At 47.2% G+C, this 23,751-nt stretch overlaps 1 protein-coding gene and 1 long non-coding RNA gene across 3 annotated transcripts; both read left to right on the top strand.

Annotated features, from left to right (window-relative positions):
- The first annotated feature begins 1,659 nt into the window (after positions 1–1,659).
- trpv6 (transient receptor potential cation channel, subfamily V, member 6) lies at positions 1,660–17,727 on the top strand. Of its 2 annotated transcripts, XM_088619287.1 has the most exons (16): positions 1,660–1,774; positions 6,771–6,931; positions 7,368–7,465; positions 7,913–8,035; positions 8,140–8,280; positions 8,816–8,914; positions 9,092–9,267; positions 10,282–10,428; positions 10,544–10,759; positions 11,263–11,349; positions 12,652–12,728; positions 13,367–13,532; positions 14,282–14,348; positions 15,034–15,305; positions 15,616–15,722; positions 16,113–17,727. In XM_088619287.1, the coding sequence occupies exons 2-16, from the start codon at positions 6,801–6,803 to the stop codon at positions 16,378–16,380; spliced, it is 2,175 nt and encodes a 724-aa protein (XP_088475413.1). In that variant the 5' UTR covers positions 1,660–1,774; positions 6,771–6,800; the 3' UTR covers positions 16,381–17,727. The 2 variants fall into 2 exon arrangements, with proteins under 2 accessions (XP_088475413.1, XP_088475414.1); XM_088619288.1 differs by lacking the exon at positions 8,816–8,914.
- Positions 17,728–21,128: 3,401 nt separating this feature from the next.
- LOC148640617 (uncharacterized) lies at positions 21,129–23,035 on the top strand. The gene is made up of 2 exons (XR_015930279.1): positions 21,129–21,841; positions 22,022–23,035. It is a non-coding gene; the product is annotated as an uncharacterized LOC148640617 (long non-coding RNA).
- The last annotated feature ends 716 nt before the right edge of the window (positions 23,036–23,751 follow it).

Here is a 23,751-nt window from a genome sequence, read left to right as displayed (position 1 = left end):
TCCAGTGTGCACATCTCAAATTCCAGGCACTTTATTGATGGCGCTGAAGCATTACAGTGTTGTCAAAGCAGACAAATATCTAGAACCACCTGGTAGTTCAGGTGGGGAGCTGTGTCAGCATGCGTAGGCTGCAAAGGAACAGGTAATAGGTTTATTCCTTGTTCTGAAGGCGGCTCCATGGCCAAAACGTTGTGTTTTCTTTCTTCTTCTTTTTTCAGCAAGGAATAAACCTATTACTTGTTCCTTTAGAACCACTTATTTTGGACAAAGAATTAATATTATCTGAGAGGCTCCCAGTCTGTGTCTTAGGCTGGGACAGGAGATCACACAGTGGGCTGCAGCTCTGTCCAGTTTCCTCTCCCAGTAGTGTTCTGAATCTGGCAGGTGTGGGAATTCGTGGAATTTTTATTGGGTTTATCCAGGTCTGCTTGTGTTTCCCAGTTTCTGTGTCCAGGCTGTGGTCACTGAGCCTGTCCTCTCTGGATAGCCAGGTCTGCCTGTGTCCAGTTTCTGTGTCCAGGCTGTGGTCACTGAGCCTGTCCTCTCTGGACAGCCAGGTCTGCCTGTGTCCAGTTTCTCTGCCCAAGCTGTGGTCAGTGAGCCTGTCCTCTCTGGATAGCAAGGTCTGCCTGTGTCCAGTTTCTCTGGCCAAGCTGTGGTCACTGAGCCTGTCCTCTCTGGACAGCCAGGTCTGCCTGTGTCCAGGTTCAATATCCAGGCTGTGGTCACTGAGCCTGTCCTCTCTGGACAACTCTCCAGTTTTATGTTGTGTTTGTGACATTTACTCCGAATGGCTTAAAGGAGCCTGCCTGTGTCCAGTGTGTGAGGCCAGGCTGTGGTCACTGGGCCTGTCCTCTCTGAACAGCCAGGTCTGCCTGTGTCCAGTTTCAATATCCAGGCTGTGGTCACTGAGCCTGTCCTCTCTGGACAACTCTCCAGTTTTATGTTGTGTTTGTGACATTTACTCCGAATGGCTTAAAGGAGCCTTAATCACACCAAGGTCGCGGAGCTCGCTGATCCACTAGGTGGGTGGGTGTCCTTATCTCTGCTACAACTTGGACAGCTCGGGGTAATGGGATGCTGCCGCTGTACCGTGCCAGATAAAGGACCTGTTTCCCTTTAAAAAGAAATCTCACACACGTTTATCAATCGACCCCCAATGTGTGGGTGGACCGCCGTAAACAGGTGTGAGATAGTGGAGGGACACATTCCGAACCATCGCCGTCTCCCACCCACATCACTCTGCAACCCCCCAGCTCCGGACAACACAACCTCATTCCACTCGCTCCTCTCGGACACGCGGGGTTTTTGGAGACGAAGGAGCGCAGGCAACGCAAAAAGAAAATCACAGCCCCCCCTCCTTCCTCTCCACCCAGAATCATCGGGAGTCAGCGCTTTGCAAACAGGTTTTGTTTTTACCGCTCCTGTCCCACATTTATCGACTTATCACGGGAGAGGTGGGGGTGAAACACAAAGAGTTTGGGATATGAGCCGCGGAGACGGATGGTGGTTTCGTCGCGCCGCTGCAGGTATCGCTGAGGTAAGCGTTAAAATCGGCCCGTGTCATTGTATCTTCGAACTCGTTATCGGTGCATCTCCCTTTCTCTCCGGACCTCTTCCTCATTCTCCGGTCTCCCACCCCACCCCTCGTCTATATAGCCACCCGGACACCTGAACTGCGCGCCTCCTCTCTCTCCGTCACGTCTTGAGCGGTATTGCTTTGAGGTCACGATAACAGAGAGACCCAGGCAGCCAACCCCACCTCGCCCTACAGGTAAGATGTTGATCTGCTGATCTGTTGTGGCATTATTATGATTATGATTATTATGATTTTATTTGATCTATTTAAGGATTTCAGAAGCTGTATTTTCCTCCCTCCCGCAATGCGAAATGCGTGTAGTTTTTACGGTGCATGGATCTTCTCTTGTTGCTCTAGCAGACCAGTCCCCAACCAGCTGTCGTGTCGTATCGTATCGTATCGGTGGATGGGAATCTTTGCTTTCTTCCGTTCGCGTCAATTTTACAACACGTTCCTTGACGCTGCGGAAGAAAAATCAATCCAGTTTAAACGTGCGTTAATTCCGTTCCCTACCCGTATTTCCCAAATCTTTTTTTTTTTGTCGGTTTTAATTTTAACACCCACTTGTTTTACACAGACACGGGAAACCCCGGCGATATCTCAAAATATTTACTTGTAGCAAATCTGGAAGGTTTGGATCACACCTCAGGTTTTTCTCTGGCGTTTATCTCCTAACGCACCAACGCGCGGCCGAGATAACTGCGAGGAGAAGGATTACCTGCGTTCCAGTCGCGTTAATCAGCAATCTGTCATTCCCATTTCTTCGGTCAGGGCCGGGCAGTGTGTCTCCAGGTGTTCCTGGTCGCTTCAAAGCAGCAGCAGCAGCAGCAGCAGCAGCTGTGGGAGGGAGGGGGGTGTGTGGAGCTCTTAAATTGGTTCCATTAAAGCCGTCATGAACCGATTCACCTCGTTGAGCTGCGCAAGAAGGAAAGACCTGTACCGCGCGGCACTGTTTTTGGAGAACTGCCAAGGAAAAGCAGCTACAAGATGTAGGGCAGCCATCTCTTAACCTTTCCCATATAAACCCCACGAGATATACTATGTGACTCAGTGTGTCAGAGCTATACTGAGCCATGCGCTGTATAACTCGGTGTAACAGAGCTGTACTGAGCTCTGCGCTGTGTAACTCAGTGTGTCAGAGCTGTACTGAGCTCTGGGCTGTGTAACTCAGTGTGTCAGAGCTGTACTGAGCTCTGGGCTGTGTAACTCAGTGTGTCAGAGCTGTACTGAGCTCTGCGCTGTGTGACTCAGTGTGTCAGAGCTGTACTGAGCCCTGCGCTGTGTAACTCAGTGTGTCAGAGCTGTACTGAGCTCTGGGCTGTGTGACTCAGTGTGTCAGAGCTGTACTGAGCTCTGGGCTGTGTAACTCAGTGTGTCAGAGCTGTACTGAGCTCTGCGCTGTGTGACTCAGTGTGTCAGAGCTGTACTGAGCCCTGCGCTGTGTAACTCAGTGTGTCAGAGCTGTACTGAGCCCTGTGCTGTGTAACTCAGTGTGTCAGAGCTGTACTGAGCTCTGCAATGTGTAACTCAGTGTGTCAGAGCTGGACTGAGCTCTGGGCTGTGTAACTCAGTGTGTCAGAGCTGTAATGAGCCCTGCAGTGTGTAACTCAGTGTGTCAGAGCTGTACTGAGCTCTGTGCTGTGTAACTCAGTGTGTCAGAGCTGTACTGAGCCCTGCGCTGTGTGACTCAGTGTGTCAGAGCTGTACTGAGCCCTGCGCTGTGTAACTCAGTGTGTCAGAGCTGGACTGAGCTCTGCAGTGTGTAACTCAGTGTGTCAGAGCTGGACTGAGCCCTGTGCTGTGTGACTCAGTGTGTCAGAGCTGTACTGAGCTCTGCGCTGTGTAACTCAGTGTGTCAGAGCTGTACTGAGCCCTGCGCTGTGTGACTCAGTGTGTCAGAGCTGTACTGAGCTCTGCGCTGTGTAACTCAGTGTGTCAGAGCTGTACTGAGCTCTGGGCTGTGTAACTCAGTGTGTCAGAGCTGTACTGAGCTCTGGGCTGTGTAACTCAGTGTGTCAGAGCTGTACTGAGCTCTGCAGTGTGTAACTCAGTGTGTCAGAGCTGGACTGAGCTCTGGGCTGTGTAACTCAGTGTGTCAGAGCTGTACTGAGCTCTGTGCTGTGTGACTCAGTGTGTCAGAGCTGTACTGAGCTCTGCAGTGTGTAACTCAGTGTGTCAGAGCTGGACTGAGCTCTGGGCTGTGTAACTCAGTGTGTCAGAGCTGTAATGAGCCCTGCAGTGTGTAACTCAGTGTGTCAGAGCTGTACTGAGCCCTGCGCTGTGTAACTCAGTGTGTCAGAGCTGTACTGAGCCCTGCGCTGTGTAACTCAGTGTGTCAGAGCTGTACTGAGCTCTGTGCTGTGTAACTCAGTGTGTCAGAGCTGTACTGAGCCCTGCGCTGTGTGACTCAGTGTGTCAGAGCTGTACTGAGCCCTGTGCTGTGTGACTCAGTGTGTCAGAGCTGTACTGAGCTCTGCAGTGTGTAACTCAGTGTGTCAGAGCTGGACTGAGCTCTGGGCTGTGTAACTCAGTGTGTCAGAGCTGTAATGAGCCCTGCAGTGTGTAACTCAGTGTGTCAGAGCTGTACTGAGCCCTGCGCTGTGTAACTCAGTGTGTCAGAGCTGTACTGAGCTCTGCGCTGTGTAACTCAGTGTGTCAGAGCTGTACTGAGCCCTGCGCTGTGTAACTCAGTGTGTCAGAGCTGTACTGAGCCCTGCGCTGTGTGACTCAGTGTGTCAGAGCTGTACTGAGCCCTGCGCTGTGTGACTCAGTGTGTCAGAGCTGTACTGAGCCCTGTGCTGTGTAACCCAGTGTGTTTTCTAAACAACTCTTAGGCTGGCTGTGACCAGGCTGTTTTTGGCATTAGATCTGGAGTGAGTGCCAACTATGGCCAGTTTCAGAAGAAAATCCCTGGAAGTATTTTGCTGGAAGCAGTGCAGTAAAACATGAAATCAAGATCCATTATTAATAATAAGCACAGTTGTTGAGCATAAAGAATAAGAAGACGCCTTTCCTGGAACTTAGCTGTAATTTCCCTTCCCCATTCCTACAGTCATTCTCTCTAGCGGCTGTTCTAGAAACTGGAAGTACCGAAGTGACGGGCGCGCGACTCGCCCCGTCAGTCTCGTTCAGTTAGCATTAGAATAGTTTGAAGCGCATCATGCCAATCGACGTCATTCAACGGATTACTAACACCAAAATCCAGCCCGGACCGCAGTGCGCATCGTCAACAGCTAACTGCAGGGCCTAGATTCACATCTGCACTGCACACCACTTATTGCATGGTCTACCAGTTTTTTGGGGGGTCTCACTATCACATATTTATTCTTCCACAACATATTTATTGTGTTTGTTGTGACCTTGTGTGGTCTGGTCGATTGTACTGTGTATGACCCTAGAGAATAGCGAATAGCGAATGTGGCAATAAGACAACTCTACTACTAACCAGCAGCCATATCACCCTGCAGCTCACCACTGGCAGCCCCACTGAAGCTCAGCAGGTGTGAGCCTGGTCAGTACCTGGATGGGAGACCTCCTGGGAAAAACTAAGGTTGCTGTTGGAAGAGGTGTTAGTGGGGCCAGCAGGGGGCGCTCACCCTGCGGTCCATGTGGGTCCTAATGCCCCAGTATAGTGATGGGGACACTATACCGTAAACAGGCGCCGTCCTTCGGATGAGACGTAAAACCGAGGTCCTGACTCTCTGTGGTCATTAAAAATCCCAGGGTGTTTCTCGAAAAGAGTAGGGGTGTTACCCTGATGTCCTGCCCAAATTTCCCCATTGGCCTTTACCAATCATGGCCTCCTAATAATCCCCATCTATGAATGGCTACATTACTCTGCTCTCCTCCCCACTGATAGCTGGTGTGTGGTGAGCGTTCTGGCGCACTATGGCTGCCGTCACATCATCCAGGTGGGGCTGCACACTGGGGGTGCTGGAGGGGATCCCCATTACCTGTAAAGAGCTTTGAGTGGAGTGTCCAGAAAAGCGCTATATAAGTGTAAGCAATTATTATTATTATTACTCTCCGCTCTGTTGGATGAGGGATTCTTCTTTGAAGCGGCCTGTTTTGCAGAAAAGGAAATGCGCAGCAAGTGCTACGGCAGCCGAAGAAGTGACAGCTCTGACCTCTTTCAGGGCTGAGACGTTTTCAGCGCTGGCCTGACCTCTGATGCTCTCTGTCGGCATCAGGCACCTTTTCTGTTTCTGGACAGTGTTTTTCTGCGCCTTTTCTCAGCCGCGTTATCATTGATACGCCAAGATACAAGCAGTCAGGTCACAGGAGTCTGCCACCATGTTAGCTAAGCCTTGATTTGAGCTCTGGTGTTTATACTGTGTTTGATATTTTTTCTGGTTCTGTCACTGTCGCAGTTGTGGGCTATTTGATGATGTTTTCCCCGTCTTCTCCTCTTGTAGGAGTGGGATGGAGTCTGATTGCTCTGCCTTTTGATTGCTGTTTTTGGATTGTTTAAAGAACAATAAAAAGATAAGGCACTTATTGTAGGTAGTACAGAGTTTTATTGGAGGTAGTACAGAGTTTACAGTCCTACAACAAAGCAGCAAACCAGCCATGGCATTCTTACGTAAAGTTCTGGGCTATAATAATTATAATTCCTTGCACTTATGTGGTTCTTTCCTGGTCTGACTCCAGTCAAAGCACTTTACAGGTGATGGGGATCCCCTCCACCACCACCAGTGTGCAGCCCCACCTAATTGAGGCTCCAGTCCTCTCCCCACACACCAGCTCTCAGTGGGGAGGAGAGCAGAGTGATGAGGCCAGTTCAGAGATGGGTATTATTAGGAGGTCATGATGGGTAAAGGCGAGAGGGAAATTGGGCCAGAAATTAATGATCACCGAGAGTCAGGACCTCAGTTTTACGTCTCATCAGCAGGACGGTGCCTTTTTATAGATTAGTGTCTCAATCATTAAACTGGGGCATTAGGACCCACATAGACTGCAGGATGAGCACCCTTTACTGGTCCCACTAACTCCTCTTCCAGCAGCAGCCTTAGTTTTCCCCAGGAGTCTCCCATCCAGGGACTGGCCAGGCTCACACCTGCTAAGCTTAGCAACCAGCTCAGCCACCCTCCCTCCTTCTGAATCTACCTCTCTTTCTCCCTGCACGCTGGACTCGATTGGACAGCAGTCAGTTCTGCATGGGCAAGAACCCACTCTTCCTTTGTCATTGCAGCCCGTCCAATCAGACCGCCCAGCTCCGGCCATGCCCCCGCCTCTTGCCCTGACGGCTCCGGGGCAGATTGGCCATTGGTGGAGCCGGCTGAGGTTCCGCCTCCAGCACAAGAAGGACTGGACACAGGTGCTGGATGAGACCTTCCTACTGCAGAGCAAGAGGTAGGCGAACTGACATCATCGCATTGGTGCCGATAGCAGGGACACGGAGGAGCGGGATTCTAGTGCAGAGCAAGAACGAGCGTGATTCTAGTGCAGAGCAAGAACAGAAGGCTCTTCTTTTTCACCTATCTTGGCCCATTTGGTTTGGTAGTTTATTAATCCCAGGATCTCATCCAGCTGTGTCTTGAGAGAAGCCAGGGTGTCGGATTCAACAGTGTGGCTGGGCAGCTTGTTCCCCTCTCCCACCCCTCTCTGTGGTACTGTAGTTCCTCCTGTCCTGATTGGAGGATCTCATCCAGCCAGGCCATCAGCTTCGACAACACGGCTTAGTTTCTTGTTGCAGACTCCCGCTATCCTTTGCCAAAAGAAGTACCTCCTGTTCTGGACCATGACCACTGAAATGTCTCTCTCTCTGGCAACGTTTCTTTTTCCCCAGGATTAAGGACAGCCCCCTCTTTTTTGCGGCGAAAGAAAATGACGTCATGTCGATCCGCAAGCTGCTCAAGTGTCCGTCGACAGACATCTTCGAGAGAGGTCAGCCCGCCGGGCTCCATCCAGACCTGCTTTTCTTTGTCAGGCTGTCTGGCTGTCTTCCTGGGTCTGTCGCTGAATCATCCCATCAGTCTGGATCTCCAGTAGCGAATTCCACCAGCTGATCAGTGTGTCTGATGGCCTGCCCGAGTCTCTATTGGTGAATCGTGTGTCAGTCAGCCGTGAGGCTCTGTTGCTGAATCAGCTCATCTGTCAGTGGTTAGTCCATGTGTCTGCAAGTTGATAGGTCATCCGAGCTTCATCAGTGCTCCTCCAGAGGGACAGAAGTTTGTAGTTTTCAACCCTCTGAGCTCTCACGGATCTGTTAGAGCAGAGGAGCTCATGTTTCCAGCAGTTAAGCAGGGGCTGTCGCGTGAGAATCTGTGGGATCTTCTCTCCCATTCCATTGCGAGGACTCAAATCATCTTACCCCCTCTCTCTCGCTTTCAGGGGCACTGGGGGAGACTGCTCTCCACGTGGCTGTGATGTTCGACAACCTGGAGGCATCTGTTGCTCTCATAGAAGGAGTCCCAGACCTCATCAACGAGCCCATGAGCTCTGATGTCTATGAAGGTCAGCTCCCCCATTCCCTGTGCCAACTCCCATGTTTGTTGAGGATGTGTCAGTCAGGGTGTACGTTTCATTAAACTTTGTGTGTGTGTGTGGTCCATTGCCAGGGATGACAGCCATGCACATCGCTGTGCTGAACCAGAATGTGAACCTGGTGCGCGAGCTGATTGCCCGAGGGGCAGATGTGGCCACACCACGGGTGACTGGGTCGTACTTCAAGAAGAGGAGAAAAGGACTAGTCTACTTTGGTATGGTTGTGTATGTCTATATTTGTATTATTCTCTGTGCTTGTCTCTCTTTCCTTGTTTTCCCTTAGAAAGAAAAATATTGAATTTATATTTGAGTCCATGTTAGGTGTGTCTCTAAAACCTATATTAGGGTCTGTATTAATCTCTGTGTGAGGAGTGTCTCTAGGGTCTGTATTAATCTCAGTGTGTAAAGAGTGTCTCTAGGGTCTAAATTAGGGTCTGTATTAATCTGTGTGTGTGAGGACTGTCTCTAGGGTCTATACTAGGGTCTGTTTTTATCTCTGTGTGTGAGAGGAGTGTCTCTAGGGTCTGTATTAGGGTCTGTATTAATCTCTGTGTGTGAGGAGTGTCTCTAGGGTCTAAATTAGGGTCTGTATTAATCTGTGTGTGTGAGGAGTGTCTCTATGTTCTGTATTAGGGTCTGAATTAATCTCTGCGTGTGAGGGGTGTCTCTAGGGCATAAATCAGGGTTTGTATTAATCTTTCTGTGTTAGGTGTGTGTCTAGGTTTTGTATTAATCTGTTTTATTTTCCAGGTGAGCATATCCTCTGCTTTGCTTCCTGCGTGGGAAATGAAGAAATTGTCAATATGGTGATAGAAGCTGGGGCAAACCTCCGAGCCCAGGATTACCTTGGTATCTTTCTCGATTAAAAAAAAAAAACATTTTATCCACATGACAGTTTTGAGAAATAATTGACTTAAATAAACTCAATAATTGTATTCTCGTGCTCTTTCCCTCTCTGCCTTCTCTTCGTCTCCCTTGTTTGTTCTTTCCCCCTCCTGTCTTCTCTCTCCACTCTGCTGCCCTCAGGCAACACTGTTCTGCACATCCTCATCCTCCAGCCCAACAAAATGATCTCCTGTCAGATCTTCGACCTGCTGATGGCGGCCGATGGCAAGACGGACAGGGGAGTTCCCCTCGATGTTCTCCCCAACTTCCGTGGCCTCACCCCCTTCAAGCTTGCTGCTAAAGAAGGGAATGTGGTGGTGAGTGAGTGTGGAAGAGAGGAGTGTGTGTGTGGCTAGTTGGCACACCTGATACCGAAAAAATAGCATATCCCACAATGCACCAAAACGTCCCTGACTTAAGTTATGTAGTGGGCATGGCAGGAGTATTGCTTTCTAACACTATCAACTCAAATATTAAGAACTCGCTTTAACTGTGTGTAGTGCTTTTCAGCCAGAAGGATCCCTAGGAGTTTCACGTATAGAATGCAGACCCACTTCATCTATGATAGAAGTGTGGGCCCATTTGGGTCTCACACTGTAGCTTTCCCTCCCATAGTGTCCCACCACACACCAGATCAGAGGCAGAAGTGACAAGTCCCAGAAGTAGCTGAGTTACATTAGAGAGTTGAACACTTAGAGAAGGCAGACCCGACTGAGCCCAGAGATTTACACAATGGCCACAATCCCGCTGCTCTTATGAAAAGGGCCATGGGAGTTTTAATGGTCAGCAACTCAGGTCTTCAGAACAAACTCATCTGAAGGGTGGCTTCTCCTCCTGCAGCACATGGCCCTCTTGCAATGATGCAATTATGTTGGTTGGGAAATTCTGGGTAGGAAAATCCCCCCACGTCCGGCAGTAGTCTGGTCTTCCTGAGAGGTCTCCCATCCCAGTTAGATATGGAGAGACATGAAAACTGACTTGGGCATGCAGCAGAGAGCCAGTGACCTGGAAACGAGAAGGATCAAGGAGAAGGAGCTGGAGAAGGAAGGAAAGAGAGAGGAAGAGAGGAGAGAGTTACTGTGCAGAAATAGAGAGACAGTACAAAGGCGGTTTTGCTAAAGTACATCTCCTGTGTGGAATTCAAGTGAATTCCAAAGAAAAATTGTCCTGGAGGTATAATTCTTTAAATGACAAAGATGGGGATAATGCCTGTGGTCAGAGCAATGTTGTATTCCTGCACCAAGCGGCTGGACACTACTGTCCGTGAATGACACATCTGGAGGGCCTGTGAGGATGACCTCACGCTCTCCCTCCCCTTCCTTCTGTCTCAGATGTTCCAGCACATGGTCAGTAAGAGGCGTAGCCTGCAGTGGTCACTGGGCCCCCTGTCCTCCTACTTGTATGACCTGTCCGAGATCGACTCCTGGAGTGACGACTGTTCCGTCTTGGAGCTCGTTGTCTGCAGCTCCAAACGAGAGGTCGGTGCCGGTCTCCCGCCCTCTGTCTCTCCTCTCCAGGCGATGCAATGCCAGTTGGGTACAGATACCAAGGAATGTCTGGGTTACCTCCCCCCTCTGTCTTGCTCTCTGGCAGGCTCGGAGGATCCTGGACGTCTCTCCAGTCCGGCAGCTGGTCAGCCTGAAGTGGAACCTCTATGGGAAACATTACTTCCGCTTCCTGCTGCTCCTGTACCTGTTGTATATCGGCACCTTCACGCTGTGCTGCACCTTTCGCCCCTTAAAGCCAATACCGGAGAATTACAGCCTGGAGCACACCGACATCACCATCTTTGTGCAGAAGACACTGGAGGTCGGTGCCAGGGCTTGTGCTCCTGTGTGTGTGTGTGTGAGTGTGTGTGTGTGCAGGCGATGGAGTTTCCTCTGTCTCAGTCTAGCAAAGCATCAAAGCAAAGGGCTTTTCGCTGCAGAGATGTCTACCAACTTGGGGACTGTAAAGCAGCCATCTCTGACTGCTATCTAAACCCAGCCACCGATATATATATATATCACCAATCTGATGACCTACCTACCTCTTAAGAGGTTCTATTTACAGACTTGAGGCAGCTTAACAGCCCTTATTGACAGGTTAACTGATATTGCAATCTCTCCACAGCCCAGCCTGCTATGTGCTATTTGAACTTGTTTCATGGTGATTAGGGTAATTTCTCTACTGCAACACACCTTTAACAGTAAAACATATGTTGTATCCATCTTTAGATCTATGTCATTTAGATCTGTCATTTCCAGTGTCTGTTCATCTGTCTCTGTCTAGTATGGTCGATCTATCCTTCTGCCCGTATGACTGTCTTTCAGGAGAGCTACATTTCTTATGAAGATCACCTGCGTTTGGTGGGAGAGATTATCAGTGTGGTTGGGGCCCTGGTTATCCTGTTACTGGAGGTAACTGGTAATCTGTTCCTTATCTCACTCACAGATAAGACCATCACACAGCCAGACACATGATGACATCGCAGTCCTACAGGAATGTGCGCATTGTGGGCCATTTTTCAGTTTAGAAACCTCAGCTTCTTCTGTTCTTGTTCCACCAGTCTGATCACGAATCAGCAATTCTAAATCGTCTCGGTTGATCGCCAAACTCATGCGCTCTGCTGCTAATGAAAGGCTTCAAGGGTCACACATGCACCCTCCGAGATGCAATGTGCTCTCGTCCCCTCCACCTCCCTTTTGTAGGTGACGTTGCTAGCTCACAAGAGCCCTGGTCAGCCACTGGGAGGGGGTCCTGTTGTGAGACTATGACCAACTGAAGCCCAATCTGACACCACTAGCGCTTGGTCAGCCATGAGCCAGTGCTTGGGGAATCCTGGTCATTTGTCCAGAGCTGTCAGTATCTGATGAATTGATTGGGCGAGCTTTAACTTGTCGGACCAATGAGGAGGACTGAGATGCAAGACAAACATTTTAGCATTGAATTCAGCCGCAGAATGGTTACAAATGAAAAGAGGCTGTTGGTCCATTGAACCCATCTGGTCATTTGTAACTAAGTGATCAGAGGATCTCATCCAGTTGTTCAACAGCATAACTAAGCAGCTTGTTCCATACTCCCACAACCCTTTGGGTATGGCAGACGTCACTGATTCTCTTCTTTCCGTTTGTTTTAAGTGCTTGGTAGCACTCTGAAGTGCAAGCATTTTTTTCGTTAAAACCATCAAAAATACGGGGAATCCTGGCTGAGATGGAGTCACGAATTCCATTGTCTACATGACTTGAGTCCCATCTGAGTCTTCTGTGGCAACGATCTAAACCCGGGTCCAAATCCGCGACTCTTGTCCTCCTCCGATCTGGTTTTCTTTCTAGTAAAACCCGTTCATTCATTGTAAGGTATCAAGCAACAGTGTTCTTTTTTTTAATGGTATTGTTCCTCCTAAAGAATACACCCCTAAGAGTTATCTGGAATAAACTTCTCCCAAATTCTGTTTCTCAGCATGGAGGCTAGGATGCAGGGTAGGACAGTTAAAAGGAAATATGTAATTTCATTGTTTACAGATATCATTGAATTTCTATGTATGTTATGTTGCGTCATAACATAATTCCAGGAGCTCTTCTGGCGACAGAATTCTTAAGACCCTTTCCCCTACACTCTGACGTTGTTCCACTGATGGAATTATTCTCTGCAGTCGTACTCCTCCTGCTCCTGTGGTTGCTCCGCCACTGTTTCAGATGGAAAAAAATCTTTGATTTCAGATCCCGGACATTTTGCGTGTCGGTGCGAAGAGATATTTTGGACAGACCGTTCTTGGGGGTCCTTTTCATGTAATTCTGTGAGTATGAGCGAATTGTCGTGCTCATTGCCTTGTATGAGTGGCGGGCCGAGTTAGTATCTACAAAGCAGCCAGCCACACCTTCATCTCCTGTCTTTCAGCGCTGGTTACCTTGGTAATTAATTAGACAGGAGTCCTGAACTACCTGGACGCATTAATCTTTCTGTGTTAAGAGTGACTCTAGGGTCTATATTAGGGTCTGTATTAATCTCTGTGTGTGAGGTGTGTCTCTAAAGTCTATATTCGAGTCTGTATTCATCTTTCTATGTTAGGAGTGACTCTAGGGTCTATATTAGGGTCTGTATCAATCTCTATATATAAGGTGTGTCTCTAGGGTCTACAATAGGATCTTTATTATTCCCTGTGTGTTAGGAGTGTCTCTAGGGTCTATATTAAGGTCTGTATTAATCTCTGTGTGTTAGGTATGTCAGTAGAGTTTATATTCTGATGTGTGTTAGGGGACTCTAGGGTATGAATTAGAGAATGTATGAATCTCCTCATTGTCTCTAAAGTCCATATTAAGGACTGCCTCTATGAGACTACCATTCTATCAAATGCGTCTCTGTATTAGGATCTACATTTTCTCTATGGAGACACAATAGTGTCTGTCCTTTTTTTTTTTCTTCGTCTCTCCCCAGCATTACCTATGCCTGTCTTGTGCTGGTGTTACTGATTTTGAGGCTGTCCAGTTCTGAAGGGGAAGCGGTGGTTATGGCGTTATCTCTAGTTCTTGGTTGGTGTAACGTCATGTACTTTGCACGTGGGTTTGAGATGCTGGGACCGTATGTGATCATGATTCAGAAGGTGACTCCACTCGCCCACTCTTTCTTCTCCTCCTTGTCCTGTCTTTTCCAGTGCAGTGTAGTGTCCACCTGTTATTGGGAAATTAGATTATCGATTAAATTCTCTTTCAGCTGTCACCCGCTTATTATTATTTCTCTCCCTCACTTCTTCTTGTTATGTGAATATTATTCCCTCTTTTAATCATTTTCTGTTTACATTCTCTCTTCTCATTTTGTGTATTTTAGAGTACCTTTGTTATCCAGTCAGGTTATGATCTGATGCCTATTGATGCTGAGAGAGCAGTTTGAAATACTACAGGCTGGACTAGACTGGGCTCTCTTGATTGTGACCTCGATTAGTTATTAACTGGGATTGTAACCAGACTCCACTGACACTGACAGAGCAGTCTGAGACTCTCCAGGCTGGACTGGACTGACTGGACTGGGAGCTGGACTAGTTCTTCACTGGGATTATAATCAGACTCCACTGACACTGACAGAGCAGTCTGAGACTCTCCAGGCTGGACTGGGAGCTGGACGAGTTCTTCACTGGGATTATAATCAGACTCCACTGACACTGACAGAGCAGTCTGAGACTCTCCAGGCTGGACTGGACTGACTGGACTGGGAGCTGGACTAGTTCTTCACTGGGATTATAATCAGACTCGCACTGACACTGACAGAGCAGTCTGAGACACTGAGGACTTGCTGGACTGAACTGACTTTACTGTGAGCTAGCAGGTTTTAATTGCTCGATCTTTTGTCCTGCAGATTATATTTGGGGATTTGACGAAATTCATCTGGTTGAGTGTTTTGGTGTTAGTCGGATTTAGCACAGGTAAGATTCTCATGAATTATAAGCCAACAAATTCTTATTTTGATTGCTTTGCAAGTTCTGCATTTCGCATTTTCCGTTTTGCTTTTATATTTCTGGTTAATTAAAAATAAAGGAAAGTTATTTTCCTATGTTTTAAAATATAGTGGGAAGAAAGTGGGAACTTACAACTTTTGTCTCCACGTCAGTAATAAACCCTTTGCATCATGCACCCGTTTTCTGTTTCAACCTACAGGCTGCATTATCTGTAGTTGCCTTGCACAGTGTATGAATCGTGCTCATAACTGCACCATGGGACTTGTGGTGTATTATTCCTCTCCTTCACGGTTGGTGCACAGGTCCCCTCTTGCAGATGTTCCTCCTCATTGAGTTTTAGCCCTCTGTTTTTCATCATGTTAAGCACCGTCCACCATTGCAATACTTTAGCATCACTCTTCTCGTTCAGATCAGTTTAGAGCTGTCTGCTATCTTGTCTTCTGTACCCACCCAACTGGGAATCACTGATGATGTTTCCTTGCCTCTTGTGAAACGTTGGTGGGACACATGACAATTTATAATCCACTCTTGTCCTAATTTCACCCTGTCGAAACTCTTGCATGACATTGCTCAGTTTTTCCTTGCCCCAGAGCAGCGAAACTCCACTTTTAATGAGCGTGTTAACTCTCTCTCTGTCACTCTCTCCCTGCAGCTCTGTGGATGACATACATGACCTTTGACTACACTCAGGGCATCCCCTCCTACAAGTCTTTCCCAGTGTCCCTGTTCTCCCAGTTTGAGCTGTCGATGGGGATGATTGACTTGCCTGTGGACCAGACCGTCCCCACCCCCCCCATTGTCCACATCCTGCACATTATGTTCTCCGTGGTGTCCTGCCTGCTGCTGCTCAACCTGCTGATCGCCATGATGAGTGACACTCACTGGAGGGTGGCTCAGGAGAGGGACGAGCTGTGGAGAGCTCAGGTATGTCTCTGTCACGCTGACCCATCTCACAGGCTCACCACAGAGGGATCAGGTTCCTGTCTGTCTCTCTACTCTTGTCAGGATGTTCCAGATAAAAGACCAGCTCTGTGACCTAAGACACAGACAAGCTGTGATGGGCTCTCCCTGTCCTCTATCTGTCTCTCTCTTTGAGCATCTCTTCCAGCCTGTATCCCTGTCTGTGCCGGTCTCCCTCTCTCTGCTGTGTCTTTCCCCTCTCGGTCATGTCCAGCCAGTCAGCAGTGTGGACTTAGTGCTCTTACTCTCCACTGCCCTCCCCGCTCTCTCTCAGGTTGTGGCCACGACCATCATGTTGGAGCGCCGGCTGCCTCGCTGCATGTGGCCCCAGATGGGCATCTGCGGACAGGAATATGGACTGGGAGACAGACAGTACCTCAGGTACTAGTGTTACTATTATTACAGGGGTACGGGCTTGGAGATGGGAGGTATCTCAGGTACCAGTATTAATATTCTCCTAGATGTCACCACAAAGCTCTCAGGATTTCCAGCAGGGACCAGGAGGCACTATTGCACAGGAAAAGGAAGGGATCTTGTCTAATTAGAGCCCTGGACTGGGGCTGGAGAGATCCCCGGCACAGGCCAGGTTAAATCCAGGCCTGCACCTCTGGTGAGCTCACTTTTTGAGCCTCTTGGGGACCCCTGCCTTCTTCTCCTAGATGGGGGTTTCTCTCCTCAGCCATTGCCGCTCCCCATGCCTGTGTAGCGCTGAGGTGCCGTGTGGCTTCCTGTGTCGCTGTGTTGACCCCAGCCTGTTTCTCTCTCCCCAAGGGTGGAGGACCACCGCAGCCAGGCCATGAAGAAGATCTGGCACTACGCCAACGCCTTTCTGGAGAAGGGGGAGGGCCTCGGGGAAAAGGAGCAGGGGAGAGAGAACGACCTTTCTGCCGGCAGAGTCGTCTTCCGATCGAGGCAGAAGGGCAGGACCATGCTCAACAGGAAGTCTCTGGGAGCCTGGGAGATGATCCGTCGGAGTGCCCTGGGGTCTGAGCACGGGCTCACAAATTTGGATGCAGTAGAAGTGGAATTGAACGTCTGAAAGCCACCTTCTGCATTCCCTGGGACGTGGGGAACGTGGTTCCGAATCGAGGAAGATATGATTGATATTTCTTCTGTCTCGCTGTCTCTCCTGTGGTCTGTGATCTGTGATCAGTTCTCTCCCTCGTCGTCTCAGGACGTTTTATTTGAATTTTATTTGCTTCTTTGCCTATGTGTGAGATTGTGTTCTCGGTGTCTCAGACCTGTTGCTCAGTGCTCTCAGAGTGGTTCAGATCTGCGAGGTCTAGTGCGAGCAGGTCACTAGAAGGGTCCCTCTCTGAGCTCCAGGAGAAACTGACAGAAGGACAGCGGACAACGAGAGAGAGGTGGTTGCACAGGGCAGGAACGTTAACAGGTCTGCTGATGGCAGTTGATTCTTTCCATCACTTAGATTGAAGAGCTATCCTTACTGTACTTATTTCAGAATTGGGAATGTACTTGGCATCTTAACTCAGGGTTTACTAATCAAAAGAGCTATAAAGAGCTACCGTTCGGGAGCTACACCTACAAATCAGCGTGTGTGATTTAATAATGGGACTCTAATTCAGTTCTTAGTATTTAGTGCAGGGCTGGTGACTTGAATTAAACTGGGTAGAAGGCGTCTCTGTCTGAGTGAGATCCGAGAGGGAAGGCGTCATTTTCAGGACTGATCCGAGGAGAGAAAGCATCTCTTTTTTTCCGAGAGATAAGAAATGGATTTGGATTCTGCAAGGACAGGATAAGATCTGTTTTGATGTCCTTCTCGGCGTCTTGTCAGCATTGCCTTTCAGTGATGCGGAAACGCAGCTGAAACCTTTCTTATCAGTTATGCTGTGTTTTCCTTCAACTATGAGATTATTATTTTTTTTTGCCTGGAGTGCAGATTGACACTCCTGCGCTCCAGATATCACTGGATCCAATGTGGGCACTGCTAACTGTGATCTTGCATCTACAGAGTTTGTGGGGTATAGGTGACTGGAGGCCAACAGGGCTTGTGGTCACTTGGGATGTCTCGCAGGATGGCCAGTCCACTTTCTGGAGCCAGCTGGTCAGCTCACACTGTCGTCACATGACAGATGCAGTCAGGCTTTTCTTTTCTCACTGTGTAGCGTAACAAGCCTTCTTTGTAATCGCCCTAGGCTCCACATGAAATACTTTTGAGATTTCTTTTCAGAGATTGATGTGATCAGGGGAAGAATTTAGTGTGATTGCTACTGCTGTACGGTCTGTGATCAAATCAGTGCATTAACCAAGGGATTCAATAACAGTCCAATGAAATTGCTCAGGGATCTAACTATGTCAGATTTTGGTTTTGATTTGTTAAAATAAATTATAGACATTTCTAAATAAAAAAGACTTCAATGCTGAAGGGTTTCTTTGCTAGTGCATAGTCTTTCTGAAATGTGAAGTGTGTTGTGCAGTGTGGATGCAGACATTATAACAGGCTGTTCTACTGTACTGGGACTGTAGCTCCTATTGTAACAGACTGTTCTACTGCACTGGGACTGTAGCTCTTATTGTAACAGATCTGTTCTACTGCACTGGGACTGTAGCTCTTATTGTAACAGACTGTTCTACTGTACTGGGACTGTAGCTCCTATTGTAACAGACTGTTCTACTGTACTGGGACTGTAGCTCCTATTGTAACAGACTGTTCTACTGGACTGGGACTGTAGCTCTTATTGTAACAGACTGTTCTACTGCACTGGGACTGTAGCTCCTATTGTAACAGACTGTTCTACTGCACTGGGACTGTAGCTCTTATTGTAACAGACTGTTCTACTGCACTGGGACTGTAGCTCCTATTGTAACAGACTGTTCTACTGCACTGGGACTGTAGCTCTTATTGTAACAGACTGTTCTACTGCACTGGGACTGTAGCTCCTATTGTAACAGACTGTTCTACTGCACTGGGACTGTAGCTCTTATTGTAACAGACTTTTCTACTGTACTGGGACTGGAGCTCCTATTGTAACAAGATTGTTCTACTGTACTGGGACTGGAGCTCCTATTGTAACAGGACTGTTCTACTGTACTGGGACTGTAGCTCCTATTGTAACAGGACTGTTCTACTGTACTGGGACTGGAGCTCCTATTGTAACAGCACTGTTCTACTGTACTGGGACTGGAGCTCCTATTGTAACAGCACTGTTCTACTGCACTGGGACTGTAGCTCCTATTGTAACAGGACTCTTCAACTGTACTGGGACTGTAGCTCTTATTGTAACAGACTGTTCTACTGCACTGGGACTGTAGCTCCTGTTGTAACAGGTATGTTCTACTGTTAAAAAGAAAATTAAGAAGAGGCTTGATCAGTAACAAGAATCATACCAATGTTAACAGCACAGCCAGTGCAGAGACAACAGCAAGCATTTTATTTTTTTCCATTAAAAGTTACACCTACATCAACAGATCAGGCATCAATTAATGCAATAACCTCCAACATGAAGGAATGATTCTTTGGAAAACACACATCTGTAAAAGCCACACGTCCCCAGTCACCAACAAGAAAGCAAAGATGCAGAGAACAGCCAAAAAGCGCTTCAGTAGTTTGTGGAAGGGATCCATGTCATTTCAGTATAAATTTGACTCCAGTTTCGGTTGGTACATATAGCAGGTGCCCTACAGGTCAGAGCAACGAGCTGTGTTGCACTGAGAAGCTCCTGCAGTTCATGGCTGAGATGAATCATAGAAACAGCGCAAGAACTGGTAGACATTTCCGCTGGGAGAAGATACAGGTGTACTTTTACTGGGTGATAAATGGTTTCCACATCTTAAACGTAGCTTCGGTACAGACTTGTTGGGTTAAAACTGTTGTACATAGGAAGCCAGTCAAAGTCAAAATTAAAGGAAAGAGAGGAAGGTGTCTTTGAGCCTATTCTTGCGATGCACCTGGAAGAAGATTTTAGAAGCTATGGGAGGTCTCTTTTCTCTGCTGGAGGCTCGAAATGCTGTACAGGAGGATGGTTATCTCCCCTCTCCCGAAGTTCTGGACAGCTGGTCCATCACCTCCTCTGGAGACACCGTGAGGTTCTCTGACACCAACAGTTCAAGCAACACGAATCAAAAGACATCCAAATCACAAACATCACTACCTGCCCCACCGAGACACACAAACACAGCCACAAACTGTTACAGAAACCTAAAGAGACAGCTACTGTACCTGAGTATCTGACCAGGGTAGAAGAACACAGAAACAGGCCCAGGTGAAGTTCACACCACTGTCCTGATCACAAATGTGCTGACTAGCTACAAATGCTGTTAGTATTCCTTGCAAAGTTTAAATGTTTATTTATTACTGTTCCTAGGTATTTGAAACACTGAATGAACTCCAGGTTGAGTTATGTAATGTAAAGCTACCACAGGAAGCCAGTTCTTTGGTTTTAGCAACATTAACATGAAACATGCTTGACTGACACTAGTTTTCCAGTTCACTCACCATTTAAGTAATTCTCCATTATCCCCAGTAAACACTCCTACTTGGGCCACATCATCGGAACACTTTAATAGGTTAATAGAGATGTCGTGCATTTTCTTATAGATGTAAAATAATGACTTGATGAGGTTTATTTAATCACCTTCCCTGCTGCCTCCTGCTGTTTATTATTATCACAGAGGACTTCCAAATTGAGGGGAATCTGGCTGCTTTAGAGGGTAAGCTGGTTTAGCTCTGCACATCCAGATATCACACTGACACTCCTTCACTACAGCTGTGGCCCTGAATTAATTGGAGCTACTCAGGACTTCTGACACGTACAAATCTTATACTGGTTAACAGCATAGTGGCTGAAAGATCTGCAGGCAAACTGCTACGGAAAACAAGTTCATTTCCAGCCACAGAGCCAGCGTGTCAGAACCAGCAGGTGATGGAGGAAGAAATAAAACTGATCAGAAGACAAAGAGACGAACACAGAAAGTGACAGACTGACACTAGAGTAAAACATTCGTGATGAGAACATGATTTCAGTCACCACACTGCACTGAGCCTGTTAGCTTGATGAAAAGACGTGTTCAGGAAGATCATCGCTTTTCACAGTGTTACTGCAACTTGAAATGTCGACATGTTGAACCGATTTAGAGGGTATTACGTTGTTCGCTTAACCCTTTAACATTAACATATTTATCCTAGATTATATTTCGAGGCTACTCTCTATATAGGTCATGTTTAAGACTTGTTAAATTTTTAAAAAAAATATTAATGGTATTATGTCATGACTTTATGCACAAATGTGGTCTGGTTAAGACTATTATTAAAATGTTATTGATGTGTTTAGGAATCAAAACTGTCATCATCTATGAATTGACTTCATTACTCTGCTCTCCTCCCCACTGAGAGCTGGTGTTTGGGGAGCGTTCTGGTGCACTATGGCTGCCGTCGCATCATCCAGGTGGGGCTGCACACTGGGGGTGGTGGAGGGGATCCCCATTACCTGTACAGCGCTTTGAGTGGAGTGTCCAGAAAAGCTATATGTACGTGTAAGCAATTATTAATTATTACTATTATTGGGTTTTGTCCTACAAAAATACAATTTACCTGTAAATATGTAGATGTCGGAGATGTTTTTGGATTTTAACATTAAAAAAAAGAAAATGAGAAATGAAAAAATAGAATTAGAAATAATCGTCAGTAGTAAAATTAACAAGTAATAGGTTTATTCTATGCTAAAAAGAGAAGAAAGAAAACCGTTCCGGCCGTGGAGCCTTCTTCAGGTGAGAGTAATATAATTAAACCTATTGATCGGGCTACAGCAGGGGGTGTCGATTCCGATAACTGTATATCTCTACAGTGTACAGGTGTACAGTGCGGTAGTGAGGGTCTGGTGTGTATTGAACACCCTGATCATGTGACAAGGGTCTGTAATCTCTTCTTAATGAATGAGAAGATCCACAGCCAATCGGATCACTGGATTGATCCCAGAGAAGTCGCGATTGGTCAGCAGGATTTATTGCTGATTGACAGTAAATTTTCCCAATTATAGACGAGACTCGGACCATTTGCCCAATAAACTCCGAGATTCAGGAGAGGGGCGGGAATTTTAAATGTGTTGTTGTTGCTCTGCGTTTAAGAAACAGTAAGGATTTATTATTTAGCCAGAAGTAACATTTAATCGGTGTCGCTTTTCTTTGTGAAAAATCCGAGGCGGCTTTTTTGTGCTTTAGCTGTAAACTGTTGCGGTTTGTATCGTATTGTGTTCGTCTGAGCACATGAAATCACGGCGCTACGTTACACGAGTTGCTGTGGAAACTTTATTTCTGCTTCAGACACGTTGAGCCTCAGTGATCGTGAACCTTCGTGCAGATGAAGATGATGATGAAGAAGACGATGATGGCGAGACCCTCGTGTGTCAGAGCGCGTCTTCTAACTGTTACTGGAGAAACAAGACTGAAGCTCAGACCTTTCCAAAGGCTGAGTCCCTGAGCTGTGAGGATCATGAGGACCAGCTGGACAGTCCACTGTCCACTCCACAGCCCTGAGGAAGGAGGTAGGCAGGACAAGAGCTCGTCTTTAACAGAAGCTGTGAGAACTGAGGGGAGATTTTACTTTCTTTATTTTGTTCTCATTGTAGATTTTAAGAATGGGTTCATGTTGTGTTAAATGTGCTGTGTATTGTGCTGTAGCTGTAAACTGTCTGCAAAACACTTTCTCCTCTGGGACAATAAAGTAAGTAAGAGGTGTCCAGTCCTGGAGGGGTCAGTGTGTGTCTGCAGCAGGGCTGTCCAGTCCTGGTCCTGGAGGGGTCAGTGTGTGTGTCTGCAGCAGGGCTGTCCAGTCCTGGTCCTGGAGGGGTCAGTGTGTCTGCAGCAGGGCTGTCCAGTCCTGGTCCTGGAGGGGTCAGTGTGTGTGTCTGCAGCAGGGCTGTCCAGTCCTGGTCCTGGAGGGGTCAGTGTGTGTCTGCAGCAGGGCTGTCCAGTCCTGGTCCTGGAGGGGTCAGTGTATCTGCAGATGATCCAGGTGTTTTCATATCAACAGCAGGTGAAAAGCTGGGAAAAGGTGTTTGGTCCAGTTAAATCAGTAACCAGCTTGTTTAGCTCCAGTCTCTCTTCTGTAGCTCTATATTGTGTCCATGAGAGATATACAGTAGAAGACACAGATTATGTTTATATGTGTTATCTGAAAATTATGTTGTTAATTAATAAATATTTATTTTTGCAAGATCTAGAACAGATATTGAGATATTACAGATTGTGGTTTAATCCTTATTTAAAATAATTCACTGAACATCATCATCTAAATGTTTATTTTTCCATAAATGTTATTGAATATTTATAGACAGAGACAATGTTTTGAATATCTGTTAAATATGTTGCTTTATATACAGTATATACCTGTACAGATCTCACACCAGTGTCTGCTGGATCTCTTCAGTTTGCTGTGTGTTGTTTGTATTGTCTCTCTCTGTCCATTCTTATAACTGCTATCGTGATGTGGAATAGTGTTGTCAGTTGTTGTGTTGAAAGATGATCTCTGTTGTAGTAAACTGTGTTGTGCTCTTTGATCCCTCTGTCTGAGCTGCTCCTACACTGCTGTGGGTATTTTCTCAGGGACGGCCTCTGGAGAATCTGTACCAGCCTCAGGAATGGACACCGATATCAGCTGACTGTTCCTTCACTCCTTCATTCTGATAATTCACTACACTGATGTACTGTTTTAACATAATAAAACACTCCTGAGCAAAGTTTTAGTCACTTGTTTTTATCTTATTTTTGTTCCTTAATTAAACACCAGGTTGTGAACACCTCTTCCATGCTCTTGGGTTTTATTTCCAGTGTCTGTGAAAGAAACTGTGGTCTTCGTGGTGATGAGAGATCTCTCTGCTACTGACATGAGCTCTGTGCCTTGTGAGGGGTGAGATTCTCATGGAGAACAGTGGAAAGGTGAAGCCTGATTGTCCACATTTATAATTCAAGTCTAATTCCATCATACTGTCAAACTCAGAGCTGCTCAATACACACAGATGGAGTCACACTGTCTCACTGCAACACCTTTCACAGTGAAGCAGAGTCCTGTGCAACAGGCAGGACTGACAGCCCCTCTGAACACTGTGCAGGATCACAGCAGCTCCAGATCACTGCAGGATTCAGCGCAGCTCCAACTCTCCTCCATCTTCACAAACATCATCAATTCACTTCATCTGAGCTGCAGTTGTGCAGTGGCTCCTGCAGTCCAGCTGTGCTTCTGCTCTGTCTTTATTACAGAAAGGGGTCCTGCTGTCGGCCGGAGAGTGAATCGCAGTTTTAAAGGTTTTATATTTGTCGGCGCTGATGTTCCTGCGTGGCGCAATTGGCTCATCGTGTAGCGCACTGGTCTGCGGGCGGTGAGAGTCCGGGTTCAAATCCCCAGACTGGCCTAGGATCGGTGAAAGTTTGGGTTCGGGTCCATAAAGAAAAGGTT

The sequence above is a fragment of the Lepisosteus platostomus genome, chromosome 25 (assembly GCF_059453375.1).
Source record: "Lepisosteus platostomus isolate fLepPlt1 chromosome 25, fLepPlt1.hap1, whole genome shotgun sequence".
Taxonomy (NCBI): domain Eukaryota; kingdom Metazoa; phylum Chordata; class Actinopteri; order Semionotiformes; family Lepisosteidae; genus Lepisosteus; species Lepisosteus platostomus.
The sequence above is the reverse complement of the archived record's forward strand: the minus strand, read 5'-3'. Positions and strand labels throughout refer to the sequence as shown.